This window comes from Corvus moneduloides, chromosome 19 (genome assembly GCF_009650955.1).
Source record: "Corvus moneduloides isolate bCorMon1 chromosome 19, bCorMon1.pri, whole genome shotgun sequence".
Lineage (NCBI taxonomy): Eukaryota > Metazoa > Chordata > Aves > Passeriformes > Corvidae > Corvus > Corvus moneduloides.
The window spans coordinates 10,621,333-10,643,079 of NC_045494.1; the positions used below are offsets into that span (position 1 = coordinate 10,621,333).

Here is a 21,747-nt window from a genome sequence, read left to right on the forward strand (position 1 = left end):
CAGCTAAACAACAGATGCCTTTGCGTAACTGTCTGGAAACAGCTGCTGATCTTCCTGGTCCCAGGTCTAAGCAGGGCAGCTTTGCAAGGGAATAATGTTTGTTATGGTCTGTGCTCAGTGTCTTCATTACCACTTTCTGAAAACGCCCGTGGTTTGGGATAGACTAGACCATCCTTCCCCTTTCCCCAGGCAACTAGCCAGTGAAAGCTTTTGAAGAGAAAGACAGAGAGACACAAATGTATACTTTAACTGTAAAATATATGACACTTCAAGGATACTTTGGATTGCTTGAAATTTTGTAAGCATACTAATTTTTCAGTCATACTGTATTTCTTGTGCTCGCCATTTATTACCACGGGAGACTTGGGGCAAGTGATTTGGAGTGTGTTTAAGTTCAGAAGAGCACTTCCCTGTATTTCACAATCATTTTTCCTTGCAAAGGTCCTTTCCCGTGTGACTGCAGGCACGTTTTGTAGATTAATGGAACAAATTCTCATGTTCAAGCAAAACCTGCATGATTAATTGCTTCCTTTTCTGGGATCATCCCCCCAGCTTGGTCAAGACTGGATTGTGGGTAATTGGAAAACAATGTGACTTCCCAAAAAGTGATCAGGTCACAGAGTTTCAATGTGTTCTGGAAATGGCTACTGCCTTTGGCAGTGTTTGGGGAAGCCTGGTAATAGGGTGGGTGGGAGCCTGGCCCATTTCCCCCTTGGATGTTGTGTCCTGATGGCCAAGCTGCACTGCCGAGCTAAAAGCCAGAGCTCCTGCCTGGTGACAAGTGGGAGTTCCCTGGGGATTTGCTCCAGGTGGCACCTGCATTGCCCCTGCACACTTGCTGACCGTGTTCCCTCAGTCCTGGCTGCTGCTGGCCCTGCTCTGAGCTCGCTGACAGCAGCGCAGAGGAGCGGGCTGTGGATGTGACCCGGAGGGGGAAGCAGCAGTTCCACTGCTTGGACATTTACTGCAAGGACTGACAAAGCCATGCTGAGCCGTGCCCTGCCCACAGCCTTTTGTAAAACATGGGGCTGCTGTAAAACCCCACAGCTCAGGGCACTGATGCCCCCTTTGCCATTTTTTTAAAGCTTCCCTGCTCGGAGAAGGGTGCTCCAGAGCATTTGTGAGCCCTGGCTTGGCCTCAGCATGTCTGGAAGCAGGGCAGGCACCCTGCCCCTCATCCTTGGTCACCTGGCCTGCATGGAGGGTGCCAGAGGAGGGGACAGTGGTGGAAGGTGCTTTCAAACCCCGTGACTCATGCAAAGCAAGCCCATGTGTTCCCTCATTGGGATGGCTGCAGGAGTTACCTTGGCTCGCTCCAGACTTTTTCGCTGTTCATGGAATGCAGATGGGCTTTTCAGTGCTGCAACAGGAAAGAAAGAGGAGCAGTCAGCACAGGAGCGGAAGCAAGCAGCTACCAGGATATTCAGCAACAGCATTTTAATGAGTGCTATAAAAATAGCAACACAAACGAGCTGTTCTCTTTATTGTGCTGACTAAAAATAACTCAGGAAAGCTCTGGGAAATCCCATGCTCTCAGCCAGTCCATGGCAAGAGAGCAGGGGGGATGGAGAGCATGGGGAGAGCAGGAGGCACGTGGGCAGGGAGGGGTGCAGGCTTTGAAACACAGTGCTCTGTGGGACACCTCAGGGAGCAGATACATCTTTTCCCTGTCCTGTTCCCTGCAGGTCATGGAAGGCACCACAGCTCCAGAAAACAGATCCGGGAAGAGCAAACACCTGTGAGGGACCTCACCTGAGAGTAAAACCTGTAGGTGACTAAGGCTGGAGGTCAGCAGGAAAATTAATGCCTGCCTCAGCTCGTGGGGTCTGTGGGGCAGCCTCCAGCGAGGGCATTGCAAGGTATTCCTTTATCCCTCTCCTGCCACTGACCATGACTGGACATTTGTCCTGTCCCCTGCCAGGTGGTCTTTTATCCCTCTCCTGTCACTGACCATGACTGGACATTTGTCCTGTCCCCTGCCAGGTGGTCCTTTATCCCTCTCCTGCCACTGACCATGACTGGACATTTGTCCTGTCCCCTGCTCAGAAGGAGATGTGTTACATGAGACCTCCCTGCACAGAGACAAGCAGCAGACCATGTCCTCAGCATCTCCTGACTCCAAGGAGGATTAACACAGAGGTGCTCCCAGAAAAAGGCCAATAATCCCTGGCTCTTGGACCAGTGAACACCAGTCCCATGGAGCAGTCTGTACTGGAGTCATGGAGAACCTTGCACATTTCCTTGTTTACTGTGGTTCGGTAGAAATCGAGGCAGAATTTACATGGTGAAGGGGTTAATACTTCTCACATCCTACAAAAATTCTTTTCTGTCTGTGTAAGCAGACAAAACTAACTGTTCCTGTTGGGACAAGGAAGGGGAAGGTGTCCTGACCCACAAAAACAGTCTGCTGCAACTCTTTCTTTGGCAACAAAAATTCTCTTTCCATCTTCTGAATGGGATCCAATAAAGACAGAAACTATTTTCATGCAGGCCTTGTTATCCTCCATCAGTCTAGGGGAGGATGAAAAGAAGACTGGGGAGAAACAGGAAAGGTTTGGGGGTCCTCTGAATTGACTTTTGGTAGTCAACACTCAGGCAACCCCTGGAACATCCAGTGAATCACAGAAAAACCCAGAAGGCACATTCCTACTCCTGACATTTGGAAAGCAGACAAACAGACAAGCTGGTGTTGCTGTGCCATGCTCCAGTGAGCAGCCACCAGCACTGGTGACAGCTGGTTTAATCAGAAGCAAAATCAAATAGTGCACATGAGAAAATGAAGTTAGCAAGAGAGATGAGTTTCCCAGTCCTGCTCGTGTGAAGTACTGACATTGGCAGCGTGCTGCAGGCACTGACCAAGTGCCATGCTATTCAAGAGGAAAGTGCTGCGGAGTTTAGTAATTTACCAAGATTTTTGGAGGAATGATGTGGGTGCTGCAGCTTGTATTAGTCTGCAGAACAAATACAGACATTGCTAGCACTGCTAGTTCAGAGGACTTGTCAGGGGATGACATTTCAGCATGAAATGGGTGAGGGCCTGGAGGCACCAGGGCAGAGGTGCTGTGTGTGGCCTTGATAACCCTGGGACAGTGGCTTTAAGGTTTCAGTGAGAGGACGAGGTGGTGGCTGTGTGTAGCAGGAGGGCCTTCAAGCACAGGTGTTTCTGCAGTCCATCACAGTCAGGGGGACTCACCTGCTGGTCCTCAGAACCAACATGGCATGGGAAGACATGGTTAACAAAGCCTTGTTTTTCATAAGGAATGCCTGCACATGCCCAAGCCATGGGGAAGCTGGCTGGGGCTCCCATGTATTAAATGCTAACATCTGACACTTCCTCCTGATGTCAAATTCAGCAGTTAAATTCCGCGTGTTTGTTTTTATAATGGCATAAGTGCCTTTTCTTCTATTACTTTCAGTGAGTGAACCGTGCTCAAGTTTCCCAAAATGGTCTTCTTGGACAGAAACCAGACTGCAAAATGTCAGCCTAGAAGCTGGGAGTGCAAAGAAGCTGTAACTAACAGGAAAATACCCTTCAGTTGCCATCAAATAAATTTGGCTGAATACTTTGCAGTGTGTAAGGTTTGAGATGTCGGGTGCCACGTGTGACAGTGCAGCCTTGCAGAGCAGCCCCAGGTGTGCAAACCTCTCAGGGGACACTGCTGCCCTGTGTGTGTGCAGTGGGGTGTCCTGCACAGTGTCCCAGTGTCCCCACCTTTACTGACTGGACTTTGCAATTTGGGAGATGTTAGACGTATTTTTGGCCACTGACTGTGTTCCTAGTTCTTGCATTACTCTAACAAATAACACAGTATTTTGTTTAAAGCTTCAGCTCCTGGAGTCTTGTGATCAGAGTGCAGGCGGCATAAAATCTGAATGTTTAAAGAAATAAACAAACAGGTGAAAAATGGAAAGAGTATGCATTTATCAGCCTTAAAACCCCATTGAGCATTTTGGCAGTCATGATTTTTGTCATCCTGCTCAAGTTTTCCCAATGCTTGATGCTGACAAAAGTGTCCTGAGAAGGTGTCTGTTGCTTGGCCCAGTCCTTGGGGGGGCAGGGGATGGACAGGGTGCAGCAAGCAGTGCTAGAGCCATGCTCTTAGAGAGGTGGTGTTCTGCTGCTTAGGCAGGAGCTCCATCACAGTCTTCAAGAGCAACCAGAAGAGACAGAAGTGACACAGCCTCTGGAAAATTGTGACCTTAGCAGTGAACCCAAGGGGTCCTTGATGAGACAGAAAGGATAATCCTCTACCTGGGTCCCAGATAACCACAGATTTGCACATGGAGCCTGAGCTAGGTCAGGATGGAGTATTCCACTGAGCAGGGCTGAGCTCCCAACATCCTTTCTCCAGTGGTGCTACAGGTTTCATGATGCACCTGCAGGTGCAGAAGGGGATCGTTTTCATTCACTGACTTTTTGGGCTCTAGCAACTTTCTGCTGCAGAATGATTTTATGACAATGCTCTCCTGGAGCTCGTCCTTCAGGCTCGAATACCAGGCGAGCAGGGGTGGATGGGGTCAGAGAGAGAACACGTTTGTCACTCTGCAGCAAGCAGCCCCTGTGGGGGTTCACTGGCCTCAGGTGTGCACTGACAGCCTTGCCATGTGGGATCAGCATCTGGGTATGTCTCAATCCTCCAGGGGCTGCCTGTCTGCACCAGGGCCATGGCAGTTCCCCAGAGCTGCCTTCCTCCCCAGCCTCCTGGAATGAGCCCTCTCATCCTCTTCCTTGTCCTGTCCCAGAGGCTCCTGGCTTTTACAGGAGGTTCTCTGCCCTTGCCTACGTGAACAGCTGTGTGAGTCCTCTGCTTGAGCTGGATATGCTTGTCCTGCTACAGTGACCTCTGGGATGGGGAGCTCTGCAGCTGAAATTTTGGATGGTGTAAGGTAAGAATCTCTCCTTGCTTCAGTTTGAGCAGGGGCATTATGGTCTGTGTGACAAATGCACTGTACAGCACCAGGGATCATCAGATTTCTGCAGGGCAGGAAGCAAAGTCCCCCTGGTAGCACTTTGCTCCGAGCTGTGTGGGTCTGAGCGGGCAGCTGGTGCCAGACAGTGCCCCAGCAGTGCCCAGGATGAGCACAGCCCTCTGAGCCAGGATGAGAAAGGAAGAAGAAGATACTCACGTGGCATGATGCCTTGGTCTGCCAGCTGCTCACGGGTCCTTCTCTGCTGGAGCCGCAGCTGTAAAACTGTGAGAGAGAGACTGTCAGGGAAAGGGGCAGGATTGTACTGAGGTGCTAATACAGGGACAAAGTGTGTGGGGTCTGCCTGTGGCACAGAGGACTGGCACTGATCCCTGCTGCTGCTGGACCAGCCTTGTGAACAATTTAGCTCATCCCATCACCCAGGTAACCATGCCTAACTTTGAGTTAGTATCATATTCTACACCTTTGGTTTTGCAAATTTGTCTTCAAGACAAATCCTTATCACAAGGTAAAACACAAAACTCAATTCCGTGCTTTCCTGCTGGAAGCTCAGTACAGCTTGCCACGAGGACAGGCACCTCAGTCACAACATAACTGCAGAATTCCTTACCCACCAGCACAGCCCCAGGCTGCTTCTCCTGAGCAGCCCTGAACGAGCTGGGGTTGGAAGGAAAAGAAAGGCAGGAACAGCATTTTTGTCCGTGGGAGCAACCTGCTGAGCTCTGCCAACAGCTCATGTCTACAGCACAGCTTTCCTGGGATGTGGGATGGAGCTGAAAAATAATCCCTTCCAGAGCAGTCCCCAAAGCATGAGGCTCCCTGAGATGCCATTGCTTGTGACTTTTCCGTGTCCTCTGTACAAACCATGTTTCACATTCAGAGCAAATGTTTAGTGAAGGCCTCATGTGGGACAACGATCTCCTGCCAAATTCCAGCGCTTCTTCGGACACCAAAGATAGATTCTTGCTGCGAGGGAAAAATGTAGCCTTCAGTATGTGGTAAAGTCTGTGTGTGTGCTGTTTGCCTTAAGCCAGGGTGAAGCTGGTGGCTGAAGTCACTGGCAAACCTTGCTGCCAGGAGAGTCTCCTCTGCCCCATGGCACCACCCCCAGTCAGTGCTGGTTCTGCCTGTGGACATGGATTTAGACTCTCACACTCTGGGTGCCTACATTGCACCCCCTTATCTGCACTCCCTTTGCAGAAGTCATCCCCCTTGGGGCCCTCAGAACCAAATGAGGCAGTCCATGCTTTGGGAATGCCCATCTTTCCTCCTGGGCAGTGCAGGCAGGTTAAAGGTAAGCAGCTCCTGGCTGGTATCTGACACAGGGTGAGCTGTACCCCAGTTTCTCTGTGTGGAACCTTCTCTGGGAGTGCTCACAGTACTGAAGAACTGTGCAGAGCTTGGCACTTTCCCTGAGGAAGAGATGGATCTTTACGAATAGGTGAGCTAAGGGAGGTCAGAGACTGTCCAAGAATAAAACCAATTTGTCGCTCACTCAGGAATGGTTCTCTAGTCTCCTAGTCCTGGTCCAGTGCCCCAGGCATTAGAGCATCCTGCCTTCAACTGAGGCAACTTACACACAACATCACATTATTAACAGGAATCAGAGACAGCAAAGCCTTCTGGAGTCACACACACCACCCTGCCAAGGGCACAGCAGTGCCCCATCAAGCTGCAAAATATCCCGAGGGAGGATCCTCCATCACTTCCCTTCACAGCTCCCACGTGTGCCGAATTATTTGCGCCATTTCACTCCAACTTCCGACACAGCCAGGCCAAGTGATGCACCACATCCACATTGGCAAGGGGGATTCTAACAGTCTGTGCATTCAGGGCCTGCATTCCCTGCTGCTTCTGCTTGTTTCATAGCCCTTCCTAGCAAACAAACAATTCACCAGCCTCGTGGAGCAGCCAGCTGGTGAGGAGAAAAAGGAGAGGGTACAAATCCCCTTGGAGCATAGCTTGGAAGGTGATGATGATTTTCCCCGTGGTGGGTGTAAGATTCGTCATCTGCCCTGATGCAAGAAGTGATGAGAACGTGTGGGTTTCCCTGCCACAGCTCTCCCACTGCTTGGCTACAGGAGCAGTGCTTGGGAACCCAGATTTCCCAGATCCCACTGCCTTCCAGTGAGCAGGGCACGGTCTGGGGGATCCCACCCCACTGCAGCTGCTCCACGCTCCACCTCACAGCCTCTCCTTTGCCTCCTGCCCTGTGGATAGACTGCCACAGAGGGGATCTGGGACTGTGTAATGATAATTTTGTGCGAGGAGAAAAGGTCTCCAATTTGGTTTTTGTGCTGATGGGTAGAAAGGCCATGACCCAGCAGTGTCACTCACTGCTCTGGTGTGAGAGCTGAACAATTCCATGGGCAGGTCACGGAGCTCATTGTGGGCCGTGCTGAGCTTACAAACATCCTAAGTCTGGCCCATTCTTAAACTACAGGGCAAGGAGGAAAATTTTATCCATCCCTGTCTGTTCAGACCATCCTGTCAAAAAATGTGAGGACAGGCCAGTGCAAGTACCAGCCATTTCCAGGAGCAGCACACACTCAACATTTGAAGCAGTTATTTCAGCCACCAAATATTCATCCCAATCTGGACCTCCTCATGCAAGTAGGATGCATGACGTGACTCTCAAATATCTCTGTGAACTTCTAAAACCTGTTGCAAACCACCTGAAGAAAGAAAGTGGACAGTGTCAGACAATAATGCTGAACATGCCTCGACCAGAGGGAAGCAGCCTCTGAGGCAGTGCTGCAGCTTGGCAGATGCCAACTTAGGGCTTGCACCTTTCCCTTACAACCAAGAGCACTTGAAAACAAGGCTGGAGGAGCCCCTGGCACCATCCAAACCACCACTTAGCTGCTTCTTTCCTTGAAATCTGTTGAAGCTGTCTGACCCCAGCTGCTTTCCTGTCCTCTTCCTTTGCTGCGTGTCTAGAGGCCTGAGCTCTGAGTGCTGTACAGGAATTAAATTGTCATAAATATTCTTATTTTTCAAGGGAACTCCTCTGCTAACTCTTCAGAGGAACATTTACCATACGAAGAGTGGTGGCTGGAGCACTGAAGAGATGATCTAGGTCCCACCCTGCCCAGCATCCTTGTTACCTGCCTGCACCAGCTTGGATGGTGAGAAGTGCCAGCCAGGGAGCAGCCATGCACACTGGTCATCCTGTGTGACCACCAGCTGGGAGACAGCCTTTCTTTCAGCAACCCTGCTGCCTCCTGGGGTAGCCCACGATGAGAAATCCTCCTGGGATGGTGAGACACATGGCAGACCTATCCCAGTGAATTTGCTTGTGTACTTTTTCTGTTAGAAATACTCCTCACTTCCATGCTAGCACCAGGTCCCATTCACTGATATTGGCTTCCAGAAATGTCCTGTGCAGTAGGGCTGTGTCAGTGGTGCAGACAAGACCTCCTGGCATCAGTCACAGCTGCCTTTGGTGGCCCAAGCTTTGAGCACTGCCTGTGACTTGCAGTCATGAGTCACTCTCCTCTCTAGGAGCTGAGCTCAGAGCTGTAGAAAGCTCAGAGGACAGCTTGGGCCTTGCCTGGCCTGGTGATGCACAGAAAAGACATGTTCAAATCTTCACCCCAGGAACAGGCAGATCCAGCCATCTGCTTCAGCCTGCCAGGACACTTTGAGGCCAGTGCTCAGCAGACAGTCAGGGTGGGATGGGATTTTATCACCTCCTTCAGAGCATCCCCCCACTGGGGTATGGCCAGAGCACTCCCAGCACCATCCTCTCCTTGGGGAATTGGCTTGAACAGCACAGGGGGCTGAGCAGCATGAGGCACGTGTCCCATGGAGTGGGGGAAGTGCCCTCCTCACAGGGCTCAGGACTGGGACAGGCAGGCAAAGCCATGGCTGACGTGATCTAGGGTTGGGGCCGCTCTATCTCCAGGAAGGAGACCACTGAAAGCAAGTCCCTGCCCCTTCTGCCACCAGCAGCTCGTTCCTGCCCTCCATGGCTCAGAGCTGGGGTTTGGGGAATGTGAGTGCACCTCAGTGGTGCACAGGATAGGGACAGCTCTGCTGGGGTGGGGGGAGTTGGCAACAAATTGGGAGTGGGGAGGGGGGGCTCCTGTTGGCAACAGCAGCAGTTTAGTTGCCCATCAAACAGCAGCTGAGCAAAGGTGAAACACAGGGCAGTCCATGGCTGTGGTGTGCACCAGAGGAACCTGCTGACCTGCCCCTGCTCACACACTCACTGGCAGAAAGTGGCCCTGCAATCAGAATTGCAACCAAGTCCAACTCCTGGCCTTGTTTCGGACCCAGCCACCTTTGAAAGGCAGGACTGCTGCAGGCTGTGAGACTGGCTTTCCATAAAATGTCCCAGGTATTGTGTGAGCCTGATGGGGGAGAGGAGCTGCCCCCGGGGTCCTTTGACTGTCCCAAGGTCCCATCAGGGCAGGATCAGGGCTGGCACTCTGGCAGGTTCAATCATGTTGTTTGTGGCCTTCTCAGGACTGTGTCTGTTCCTTGCAGCTGCACCAGGAGCAGGAGTCGGTTCTCAAAGCAGGGTGTGGGCAGGACCGTGGGGCTCCTTCCCAGCTGAGCAGCAGGCTGACACCAAACTCCAGCGTGGAGTGACTCTGAGCTGGGTGACAAGCCAGCTAGCCTCCTGGGTGCTGACAACAGCAGAGCACCGAAGGACTCGCTTTTCTGGAGCTGCTGTTTTGCAAAAACACCTTGGCCAGACTTTGTCTTGAGCCCCTCCATGGATCTCATGGAGCTCACCTGCTCTGCCCATAGCCACGAGCCACAAAGTGATTTCTCTGTAACATCACATCTCCAGGCCAATGTTATCCTCTGACAACGTGGCCTCGGTGGGACCTGTGTGAGCAGAGACAAAGCCCAGAGATGAAGCTGCAAATGGCACTGCTCAGCCAGGACAGCCATGGACAGTCCTTTCCCAGGAGGGTGCTGCTTTATCTCTGCCTGTGATGTCACCTCGGAGCTGGGAGCATTTTGCTTCTAACAGACAGATGTGCTACAACTGTGTGTGTTACCTGGGAGACTGCACCGAAAAGTCTCTACATTGGTGAGAACTATATTTCTAACCCCAAGTCCAGGTCTTCAGGTACCTTGGAAGAGATACTAGGCTAGCACAGCTGGCTAGCAAGGAGCCCAGACCACCAAATGGGCACAACCAGCTGTGAAATCCCTCTGAGGGCCGTGTCCTTCATAACAAACCCAACCTCACCGTGGTCCTGAGAAAAGGCTCTCACCTTGGAGTCACCCCTTCAGCATCCCCGTGAGCAGCCCAGACAGGTGTCCCCTGAAGCACAGTGAGGTACATTTCGATCTGTGCTATAACACATGCTTGGCTGACAAAGAAACCCATGACTGCCCACTAAAACACTGAGGTATAAGAGGCCAGAAGAACGAAACCAAGCACAAACTGATCTACATCAAGGCAGTGTTTTACAAAAACTTCACAAAACAGTCTCATCAGTTACAGTGAGGCCGTGGTTTGAACACACACACTGACTGTGACCTGTATGAGTTCACAATCTGAGAGGAAACACAGGCGCATGCTTTATCTTTGGACACCACGAATATCAAAATAAAGGTTCTGCCAAAATGCCTGGCCAAACACCCTACCAAGACTTATTCTCTTCTGCCTTTATTGACCTGCTGATTTTGGTCCAAATTGCTCTCGCCACCGGAGGCAGACAGAATAAATTCCTCTCCCATCTCAGTTTCATTCAAGCCTTATGTGTAAGCATGAATGCTTTCCTGCATGGAGCCAGGCAAGTCTTCTCTGCAAACCCACACCCATGTGTCCACAATTAGGTCTTGGTACCCCATGCCAAGCCATGCAGAGCCTGATTTATTGTGTTAAACTTTCACTTCTCACCAATTATCTGAATTACCACTGAAGTTAGGCAGATGTTGGCCTTGTAAGCTCTTTCCATATAGCTGCAAAAAAAGGGTCAGGGTTAAGGTTGGATCTGCATTTGTCAGCTTTGTTTGCTTTGTCCGATGCCAGTGCTTCTCCACTGCTGGAGAACAATTGGTTTGTACTCAGAGCAAGAGATCACATAAATTATCATCTCTGGGAAGAGTTAAATGTGTTTCTGGAACAGCACTTAGATGTCCTGGTTGATGTAGTGCAATCCCATTGACAGCTGGATCATACAGGATAGCATGGCAGACTTGAAGAATCATCATTCCTGCAAAATTTGTCAGGATGACCTCAGACCAGAATATTTATCTTTGACCAAACAGACAAAATAAAGAGGCACACAGATCCTTGAGGATGGGAAGTGGGACCCTGCAGGACTGCAGCATGGTGGTGATTTTCCCTCTCTCCTCTGGAGCGGTTCCTGGTGCCTGGCACTGGGATAGCCACGGTCCCTCCACATGGCACAGCTGTGCTGGTCCTTCATGGGACCACTGGAGAGACAAGGACAGGAGAAACCTCTGTGGCACTCAAGGGGTGCTCGCTGGGCACACTGTGAAAAGGCACTGCCACCAGCACAGCAACCTTTCCTGGACAAACACATTTTCCTTGCTACTGATGCTGTCAGATGGAAGCGAGAGACCGGAGAGCTGACCCTGCAGCCACAGCAGTGCCACCATCTCCTAGCTGCCACCTCCTTGCTCTACTTTCTGCCTGGTGTATAACATGGAGATTAAAGGGATTCTGGGATGAGGAAACAACAAGTAGTGTATCTCTAGCTCCCCTTAGCACACTCACATAGCTCCTTCAGCTGCTCAGCGCCTGCAGGCCGTGGAGAGAGAGCAAAAGTTTAGTTATTAAGATTTACTTCAGCCCTCTTTAATATTGGCCTGGAATCCTTCAAAAGGGATTCAGACTCATCATGAGTCATGGAGCACAGCTAATCCTTCCCAAACCTGGGGAGCAAGCAGAGCCTCACACCTGCCGGCTCCAGAGCGTTTCCAAAGTGAAGGCGCACGGCTGAGCGTGGCTTGGCATTTCGGGGGCTGATCCCTCCTGCCTCTGTGCAAGCTACACAGCTCTGGAGCTCCTGCTGTCCCGTGTCACAGCCCCTGAGCCATGCAGGACGGTGTGGGGCACAGCCATGTGCTGTAGGAGACTTTCAACCCTCTTCCAAGCGAATGGAGGTTGGTAAATCAGAGCTCTGCACCTCCCGCCATCCTTGTGGGGCTTTACAGCTGACAAAACCTGCACACAGAGCAGGCATGCCACAGGAAACTGTCCCATAGAGACTTTGCAAATAAACGAGATTCCATTAAATGTTAGTTCTTTCTTCTCTATTCCCCATGTTATTAAAAATCCAGCACAAACTGAAAGCAGCTTTATTGACTTATTTGGGTTTCTCAGCATCCTGCTCTCCTCCCCTGTCTCACACACTCTGACAACCAGGGTTGTGCTGTGGGCATGTCCCACGTTGCCAGCGGTCACAGCCATGGGGACAGCGAGGTGCAGACACGCCTTTGGGATTTTGGTGAGCCCAGCTCCAACAAAATCAATAGGCAGAGAAATCTTGTCAAATGGGAAGCTTGTCTTTCACCAGGCCATAGCAAGGGATAGCGGCTGTGGGAATAAATCATGGACGAAAGAATGCCCCACAAATTGACTGTCCTAGAAATGCTGAAAGGCACTAGAATTTATGGAAGCAAAGACCCACAAAGTTTACTTTTCTTGGAGAATCATTTGAAAAATATGTTTAGAGAGCCCACTGTTGGTTCCATAGTGAAGCCAGCTTACAAATAAACCAGAAATGAGCCTTGAAAACAATCCTGGTTCATTTGAAAAGAATGCAGGGACAATGCACAGCCCGTCCTCCTCTCCTCAGGGAGGTGGCAGTGTTGCTTTGTACATGCTGGAGGAATTGTTACAGACTGAGATTTTTTTCAAACGAACAGCAGTGTACCATAATATACCAACAAAATTTAAGGAATGACTTAATCTAATGAAATGTAAGATCAGAGAGATACGGAAACCACACCAAAGACCTGGACCCAGGCTTTGTATAATTCAGCCAGACTAGGACACTTGAGTTTGCACACACACTCTGGGGTTTTCAGCCAATTGCCAACTTTGTATTTGCTGAGAAAACAAAGTTCAAGTTGACCACCCAGCTATCTAAGAGATCCTGATAGCACCACTCATGTCTCCCATCAGTACCATAAATCTCCCATTTCATTATCTACAATGAGTAAGGAGGCAAAAACACACACGGCGTGGGTGACATGCCAGACCGGGTGCATGTTCCAACGTGACTGCCCTGTCTGGATTTAAAGCCTCCCATACGGCACACGCAGCTGATTTATCTGCACATCCTCACAGATAATATTCCCAGGGAGAACTTCACCTCTAGGAAGGTCAGAGAAAGCACCTTGACAGCGTTTTTTTGGCATTGCTGTTAAAATTTGCAGTATGTTGTGATCATTAAAAAAACTACGAGTCAGGATACCCACTCCCAAAGAGAGCATACTTACTATAGATGCAGCCAGTGACTAAAGGCATGAACGTCCAGCAGAGGGGCTGATCTAGAAGCCACCGTCCCATAGTTCACCTTCACTCACTGAACATCCTCGGAGAAGCCCCTGCCCGGTGCTTCCCCTGGCTTATGAGCTGGAGGCATGTTTTACTTGCAAGCCCTCCGCGAGCGGCAATCAATTGTGTGCCTCTGGTTTTATTTCTCTGATGATGTCACTTTAAATACTTTTCATGTTCCATTTGTTATTTTTACTTCTAAAAATGACGCATTTCTTCAAATTCATTTTTCTCCAATTAGTCACAACTTAATGGAACAAGCTCGGCTGCCTGCCTGTCAGAGAGACTGTCAGGCCCGTCCTCTCCGTGGTTATCCCAGACAGACCTGCAAGAGCACCTGGAATATACGGACGGCGTTAGGCACCTTGTTTATCCCAGATGCCCTTTTGGCTTCCTGCCCAAATCCTTCACAGCAGGGCCAGAGAAGGAGAAGCGGGAACTGCAGTTTTACCAAAATAAACCACAGACATAAATCAAACACAATGAAAAACCAGGAGGAAAAAAGCAAGAGAGAGGAAGGAAGGAAGGAAGATGCGTCTCTCCACTTGTGGAACAGCCTCTGTAAGAGCAAAGCCGTGACAGCTCTACGACCCCTCGAGTCTTTTGCTCACATGCTGCTTCCGAACATTTAATGCAAAACAGTCTGTGGCTGCGGCGTGACAGAGAGAGAAGTTTTAAGAGAAATCTCAAGGTTTTCCCTACCTGATCTGAACTTGCTCCGAATCAGCAAGGAGTGCTCAGACCCCAGGAGTGTCATGGTGACTCAGGGACCAGATCCAGACGCCCCTCACTTAAACCATTAACTTCCTCCACAGGGAAAAGCCGACCAAGCCGTGGCTGGTGCTCAGGATTCATCCAGCTCTCCTGGACTCTCTGGGTGCTTTTACAGCCGGCTGGCAAGGAGCAGCAAGTGGCTTTGTAAGATTTGGTCCCATCCAGCACTGACCCTGCACAGACACCAACTGCTCCCCCTGTGCTGTGTTGAACTAATTAACGTGGAGCCAGCGGGAGCCTCCTCCCGCCCGGAGTTTACTACCAGCAGCTGGGTGTCCTGGCTGATGTCATCGTCTAGCGGGGAGCAGCGACTATCGGAAAGGGTCTTAGCAAAGACAGAAGTTTGATATCTGATACTAATTACTACCGGCCGTACGCAGCCAATCCGGGCGCTCCCCGTCTCAGCCGATTTTGGGAGCCGCTGGAAATATCAACAGAGCCAGGGCTTAACTCTTTGCAGCGTGCTGGGACACGGGCCCCGCACCTCGGCTCCGCAGCGGGGCCGGGGGGGGTTCAGCTCCCAAAGGCGAGGGGACGGCTGGGGTCGGGACAAGTGTCCCGGCCAGGGGGCGGCTTTGGGGCGGTCGTTCCGCCGGAGCGCTGCCTCGGATGCCCTCCCCGTCAGGGGGGCACAGGACGCGGCTGCGCTGCTCTCCGGGGCCAGGGACTGAGCTCGGTGTGCTCAGGTGTGTCACCTGGGCGTCCCAGCTGTGCCCAGAGCTGTGCTGCTCGGCGCACACCTTTCCCAGCGCGGGGCTGGACCGCAGGTTATCCACCTGGGATGCTGCCGTGTGCTGCAGGCACCCGGGCACAGGTCCTCTCGTGCTGTGGCACGCTGACACGGGATATACGGGGCAGGGCTAAACCTCGGCTCGAAGTTTCCTGTGCCACAGCGATGCCAAGGAGGCTGAGGACGCTGCTGCTATGGAGGATCCCTCCCCGCCTACCAAAGACGCTCTCAGAGAAGAGAAGCTGACTGCAAGCACACAAAATAAAGAGAAACAGACCCTTTGAGGCTCCCCTTCCCCAAGCCCACATCTGGTTCACGTGAGGTAGTGGATGATCTGCTGGCACCTTTTAGCGTGTAGTGTAAATGGTACAAACCAAACTAAGTCAAGGACAGACCTCAGCTTCCCTGACACATGGGTCTCACCTAGGAAGCTGCCTAAATTCCCTCTACGTCATAAAAGTATTTCAGGACTGGTTTGAGGTTTTGTTTGGGTTGTTTTTTGGTTGGTTTTTTTTTTAAATTTTATTTTAATCCCGTGGTTTCTGGGAAGTACTCCTAAACTGGGTTGGGGATAGGAATTTTCAGGCTTCTACACTCATGGCCCCAGAGGCTCTGATTCATCAGTGTCCCAATGCTGCAGGCATCTCCTGGCATCTCTCATCCTCATGTCGTCCGTGTGATAGAACCATGGAAGCACAGAATCATTTAGGTTGGAAAAGCCCTCTAAGATCATCAAGTCCAGCTGCCAACCCAGCACTGTCAAGCACACCACTGACCATGTCTCTAAGCACCTAATCTACACATTTATTGAATATTTCCAGGGATGGCCATTCCACCACTGCCCTGGGTGGCCTGTTCCAATGCCTGAACACTCTTTCAGTGAAGAAATCTTTCCTAAATCCTGGCACAACTTCAGACCATTTCCTCTTGGCCTATTGCTGGTTACCTGACAGCTGAGGTTAATGAGGCTGTCCAGAACTGAGCTCCCTGGGCTGGATGTGATTTCCTGCTCATGCTACATCTGATGAAGTGATTTTCCTTAATGACTGGCAGGGGAGAGATGATTTAAATAAATTGTTCTCCAAGCATTGAGCTGAGCTAGTAAACAGAGTTCTACTGTATTGCCTAGCAAGGTGGCCAGAGTCTTGTTCCTTACTAATTTTTCCTAATGTTTAGTCCACTGTACTTGAAATGTCCTCTCTAATGGTTTTAACCACACAATCACTGCTGTCCTGAAACAAGCTCCACCACCTAGCAGAACCATGCCATGAGCAGCTCAAGGACAAGGCAGGACTCGCTGACACCGTGTGTCTCAAACTTCAGGTTTTTGTACTTTTTTGCTTTGCAAACTCCTGTTTGATTTACTGCTCCTGCTGGCCAAAGCTCCACTCAGGTATCCCTGCTCCCTTTGGAGTTCCTAATGCCTGCCTTCCTTCTTTCTTTCCTTCTTTCCTTCTTTCCTTCTTTCCTTCTTTCCTTCTTTCCTTCTTTCCTTCTTTCCTTCCTTCCTTCCTTCCTTCCTTCCTCCTTCCCTCCCTCCCCTCAGGGGACACCAGTAGGGGATGGAGGTACATCTCTCTTAGGAGGTGACACAACCTCTAACAAGCTCTAATTTGTTGACTCATCTCAGTAAATTGCTCAACTGCTAAACTCACAGGCCAGAGCTGGTGTTTCCCTGTGATGGTCATTACGTGAGAGTCAGCCCTGACCACATGTACTCTTGGTGTCCTTAGGAAACAGAGGAAACTTGTCTCTCATAAACCCCAGATGAGGCAAGGACAGGCACTGAGTTCCCACCGCAGATACTGAGCCATTTGCCTGGCTGCTGCCTGCTTTAGGTAGCCCAGGAATAGTTATCCCCCCACAAGGTCCTCATGAGTTTCCAGAGTTGTCAGTGCCCAGCCCTCGAGTCTTGGCTGCGTCTGCACCACAATCACTGTTCAGCTCTGAAAAGGGCCTCACCACCAGCTGCATCACCACCTTTCTCTGGAAGGTGAGACAGGCACAAAGGTCCCAAAGGCTGCAAAGACCACTACTGCTTCCCATTCCCCGTTCCCAGCTCTGCTGTAAGCACCTCTGTTGTAAACTGGGTCGTATTGACTGCAGTGAGTGAAAGAGTGAGCCTTAAATACCAGAATAAATTAGTCATAGCAGGGAATTCCTTTGAACTGAGAAGTCACACCCCAGAGCCATAAGGATATCAGCTCTGTGCTGCTCACCAGATCCCAGGAAGCCATCCCTTCTAATCTTCCAACACACCCTATTGTTTATGGGACTGATTTATTTTAAAGCAGATTGTTTGTTCATATGTAGATTTGCAACTATGGGAAAAAGAACCAAATGAGCTGAAGTTTCAGTAAAACCCCTCTGGGGACTTGGAGGGGTCAGTGTGTGACAGTGTCTGTGCCAAAGAAGGGGAATTTCCCCGAACCTGGTATCCTGCCAGTCATGTCTGCTCAGATTGTCCTCTCCTGGAGGAACGAGACTGGTTTGGCTTTGGTTTCTTTTCTCTAGCACCTGGCAGCTCCACTTGGAAAAGACCCCTCCTGCCGTGGCCTTATTTTTTGAATCTTCACAGCATGTTCTGGAAAGACAGATCTGATGGTAGGAACTCCCAACCCTGACTCCCCCATCCCGTGAGCAGAGTAGTGATAATTTGCTGCGTGCTTGTGCAGCTGTGGTGTCCAAGGTCCCACAGGGAGGGACAGCTGTACTGGCACAGTACACACACAGTGCTGAATGTCCCCAGCCTGGCATAACTCTGAATCCTGAAGGAGTGGGAAGGCTGGAAAAAGAGTTGCTTTTACAAATATGTTTCTCAGGAGGAGTCCATTCTTCCATTTGTACCCAATACAGCCGTGATAAGCTGAGTACAGGGCAGTAGCCAAGGGCAGGTATCACAGGGAAACCAGTAGCCAAGGCTCACAAAGACGTCTGGACATCCTTTGAAGATGCCTACTGCCAGGATGTCATCGTTGTGATAGAGAATGGAAGAAGAAATCTTTCCCTGAGAAAGAATTTCTCGGGAGTTCACGGGGCCACGTGAGCTGCCCATGAACGGATCACTGCAGCTGGCTGAGCTCAGGGCAGATGTGAACCTCCTGCTCTGAGACTGCCCCAGCAAAGCTCCAGCCATGCTGCTGACCATGGCCTTTAGGAGCCTGAAGAGAAATCAGCTTCTCTTTGCATGCCTGAGACCTACCTGGGAGTGAATTGCACAGAAAAGCGGTCCTGTGCCTTTCACATGGCAAACAGTCAGGATATTCCTCTCCGTGACCTGGGACAGACAGAGGCTTTCTGAGCTGGAGCTAGCAAGGCAGCAGCGTCTCTGCCACTGTGAAGCAGAGGTGGTAGCTCAGAAAGATCCTGGTTGGGTCCTAGCTCAGGACATGCCCAGAGCATGGTATTTCCTTTGGTCAGGGAGCTGTGAGCAGGGATGGTCCAATCCTTCACTTCTGATAGCACCTGGTAAGCACCATCACAGCAACATTCCACTATCCTGAATTTGCCACTGTCTGCCAGATTTTAAGTGGTCTGTCCCCTCCCTATCTCCTCACAGAGCTTGAGGGCCAGAATTTATGACAGAGATGTCATGAGCTCTTCCCATTCCGACAGCAGACAGCCTCGCTTGAATTGGAGCTGTGAACTATTTATCACAGTGCTGCAAGCATCCAAGCAAGGTCCCTCAATTTATGAAGGTCCAGAAGATATTATGCAATTGACAACATGAACACAAAAATACTTCTGCACTTTGCTAAAGCTACTATTAAGCTGCCTGATGTTTTCATCATAATATTTATTTCTTTGTAAATACACCAAATTCTCCAATCCCGACTCAAAACAGAAAGATCAGAGAATGCAAATAGGGAGATGACATAGCTGTTTAAAGATTATGTAAAACGTTTTTTTGCTAGCATAAATATTTGATTGTAGAACTCTGGCTGTTGTGTTTACCGAGCAGGGATGCGCAGTGAGTGTGGAGAGCTGCCACAGCCGGGCACTGTGCTGGAGGCTGTCCCATGTCCCTGCCTGTCCCTCGCCGTGTGCTCCAGGCTGCAGGCACAGGGCATGCACTGGCACTCATCCCTGACTCCCTGGCTCCGGGCAGATTTTCACTCCTGACACACAGGCTGGTCCTTCAGCAGTGGTGGCGGCAGCCACTCCATCAGCTCCAGGAGCCTCGGGATGGAGGGCAGAGGGGATCAGAGCAGGTGAGGGAAGAGTTAAAGGCTCAAGGTCTGAGGCTGGGGAGGTCAGCGGGAGGGGTGATGCTCTCCATGGGGTCGCTGGCTGGAGAACAGTGCTCAGGTCAAGTGGGCTGTGCTGGCAGGAGCTCAAGGCACTCAGGGACCTCCTCTGTCCCATGCAGAGCAGGGGGAAGGGCCAGGCCAGACACAGCCCAAGCTGTCCAGAGGCATGGGATATGGGATGGGAGATACCAGTAGCTCCCTCCTGACTCATGACTGTGGTGGGACACCAAGGTCAGGGCACTGGCCACGGTGGGAGGTCCAGCACGGCAGCACTGCGTGCCCTGAGCACGGCCCTGGTGTGGACTCACAGGCAGTGGAGGATCTGGTTCCCCTGTCCCTGCGGGGAGGAGAACTGGGGACAAGCTCTGTGAGTTCCCTGCCAGCACAACTGAGGGCGGAGTACAGTGAGTGGGATTGTGAATTTCTGTGTTTCACAGCCGGGGCAGGCAAATTTCTATTTTAATCTACTGGAGATGACATTCTGGGGATGGTTTCCCAGTGGAGCTGGGGACTTGCTCCCTTCAAGGGACTTCGCTCACACCCACGGCTGTTCTGATGTCTCGGGCCACAAGCAGGATGCTCCCAGGTGCTGAGCTCCCCTTGCAGAGGTGCCTGGGGTAAGCCTCAAATGCTGCAGCCCAGCAAAGCAGGAACTTCCTCCCTCCACCTGGCCTCATGCACGGTGCAAACCAAGCCTAGAGCTGGCTGCCTGTGTCTTTCCTCTCGTAGCCAGCCCCACTGCTCACCCCAGCAAGGGTCCAAGCACACCTTCACACCCCCAGGCCATGCTGCTGGATATGCTCTGCGTGCTGTCCAGGCTGCAGGGTGTGCTCCTGCAGGCCTGTCCTGGGGAAAGGACAGGTGCTATGTGCAGGAACTGCTTGGCTCTCCTGCCTTTACTGCCAGCCAAATGTGCATCCCCTCCGGGCAGCCCTCACCCCCAGGCTCAGGAGCCTCCGCCAGAGCATGAGGAGGGTGAGGCTGGGGCCAGGGTGATGTCCCTGCAAGCAGGACTTCCCAGCTGGCTGGACTGGTGGCAGCAGCTGCCTGACCAGTGCTGACGGCAATGAAGAACATGCGAGGCCAAGCTGGTGTGTTTTGTAGCAGTGACGAGCCCTTGGCTGCTTTCTGGGTGGCCAGTGCAGGCAGGAAGCATTCTGTGCCTGGTCTGGTTGCTCCAAGCACTGGAGGCTGGCTGGAAATGAGGGAGAGAAGCAATGGCAGTGCCAGTATCACCCCCAGGCCCCCAGATAACCCATTTTGCTGACCTATGTTCCCCCTCACCCTTCACTCTATGGGTGTTTCCAGAGACGCTTGGCAGTGCCAGAGGGGCTGCACGAGTCCCTTTGGTCCGTGGAGCAGCTGGCTGCCCAGGCAGTGCAGGCACTGCCAGGCTGTGGAGCCAAAGGGGATGAGTTTGCAGCACACCAAGAGCTGAGGAGGCTCCACAGGGCCCGGCCAGGGGTGACCTGGCTTCTGTTCCCTCCGCAGCAGGACTATGGGCAAGTCACGTCTCAGTTGGGTTTCCTTATCTCCAACTGGCCGTAATGAGGCTAACCCCTCTGTAAAGCTCTTGGAAATCTCCCACTGAGCAGGCCCAGATAAGAGCTGTGTTGCTCTAAGCCCTGCAGCAGCTCCAGAGCTCGAGGCTTCCCTACAGTGCAGCCTGCAGCACCCCATCCCTGCTCCCACCACAGGGGACACGTTGATGCTCCTGCCTGCATCCCTCCCTCCTGCCCACGGAGCCCCCTCGGCACAGCCACTTGTCTGGTGGCTCAGCCCTAAACAAGGAGCGTGTTTTGGGGAGGGGTGTGACAAGCACCAGCCAGGGATACAAAGCAAAGCTGGGCCTGGGTTAGTGGCGAGCAGAGCTAAAGCCCCAGATATACATCGGATGGGCTGGGAGCATTATGTATTCCTGGAATGCCTTCTGGTCTTTATTAAAATGAAACCACAGCCAGCCCAAGAGAGCTCATCGCCCAGGCACAGGGCCAAGTATAAGTTACTTCTACAAATATTTATTTAACCATATCAATGACAAACTCTTTTGTATAAATGTTTTTATTTAATCATAATTTACCAATTATTTTAAATCAATTGTTTGCCTGGTTTCTAAACACTAATCAAGAGGCTTGCATTAGCATTACTCAGGCGGATTAGATGCATTATTTCCCCGAATCTTATGCCATTGCTTGCCTGCCTTGGCCATGGAAGAGGGTGCAGATGGATCCCAAATTTCACTCAAGCTGTCGGATTCCTGGAGGACTGTGCATGCAGCGTTGCCAGCTCGCCCCACCCAGGTGACCTCTGGACTCTGCTGAGTTCCTCAGGGATGCACAGACACTGATCCCACCTGGTGCTCTCAGGACAGGACTTTCTTCTGGTTTCCCTGGGGCCTGTTCTCATGGAGATGTTTGCCCCATCACTGACACTTTGAGTGCCCTGCCCTTTCCCTGTTTAGCCCTTATACCTGAGCCCAGAACTTTCACTGCTGCTCCTCAGTGTCCCCTCAGCCCAGCTCTGGCAGGAGTACATGAGCATGGCCATGGTGCTTTGGGGCAGAACAG

General features: G+C 51.4%; 1 protein-coding gene across 14 annotated transcripts in view; it reads right to left on the reverse strand.

Annotated features, from left to right (window-relative positions):
* MYOCD (myocardin) overlaps positions 1-21,747 on the reverse strand; it is a 224,545-nt gene that overhangs the window by 22,300 nt on the left and 180,498 nt on the right. For 6 of the 14 annotated variants that reach the window (XM_032129135.1, XM_032129136.1, XM_032129133.1 and 3 more), the window contains exons 3-4: positions 5,128-5,193; positions 1,305-1,360 (exon numbers count right to left, since the gene is read on the reverse strand). In XM_032129135.1, coding sequence (XP_031985026.1) covers positions 1,305-1,360; positions 5,128-5,193 — 122 coding nt within the window. Of the gene's footprint in view, positions 1-1,304; positions 1,361-4,252; positions 4,378-5,127; positions 5,194-13,368; positions 14,082-14,128; positions 14,518-21,747 lie in introns of those variants that run through there. The other 8 variants (XM_032129147.1, XM_032129138.1, XM_032129137.1 and 5 more) reach the window with 7 other exon arrangements.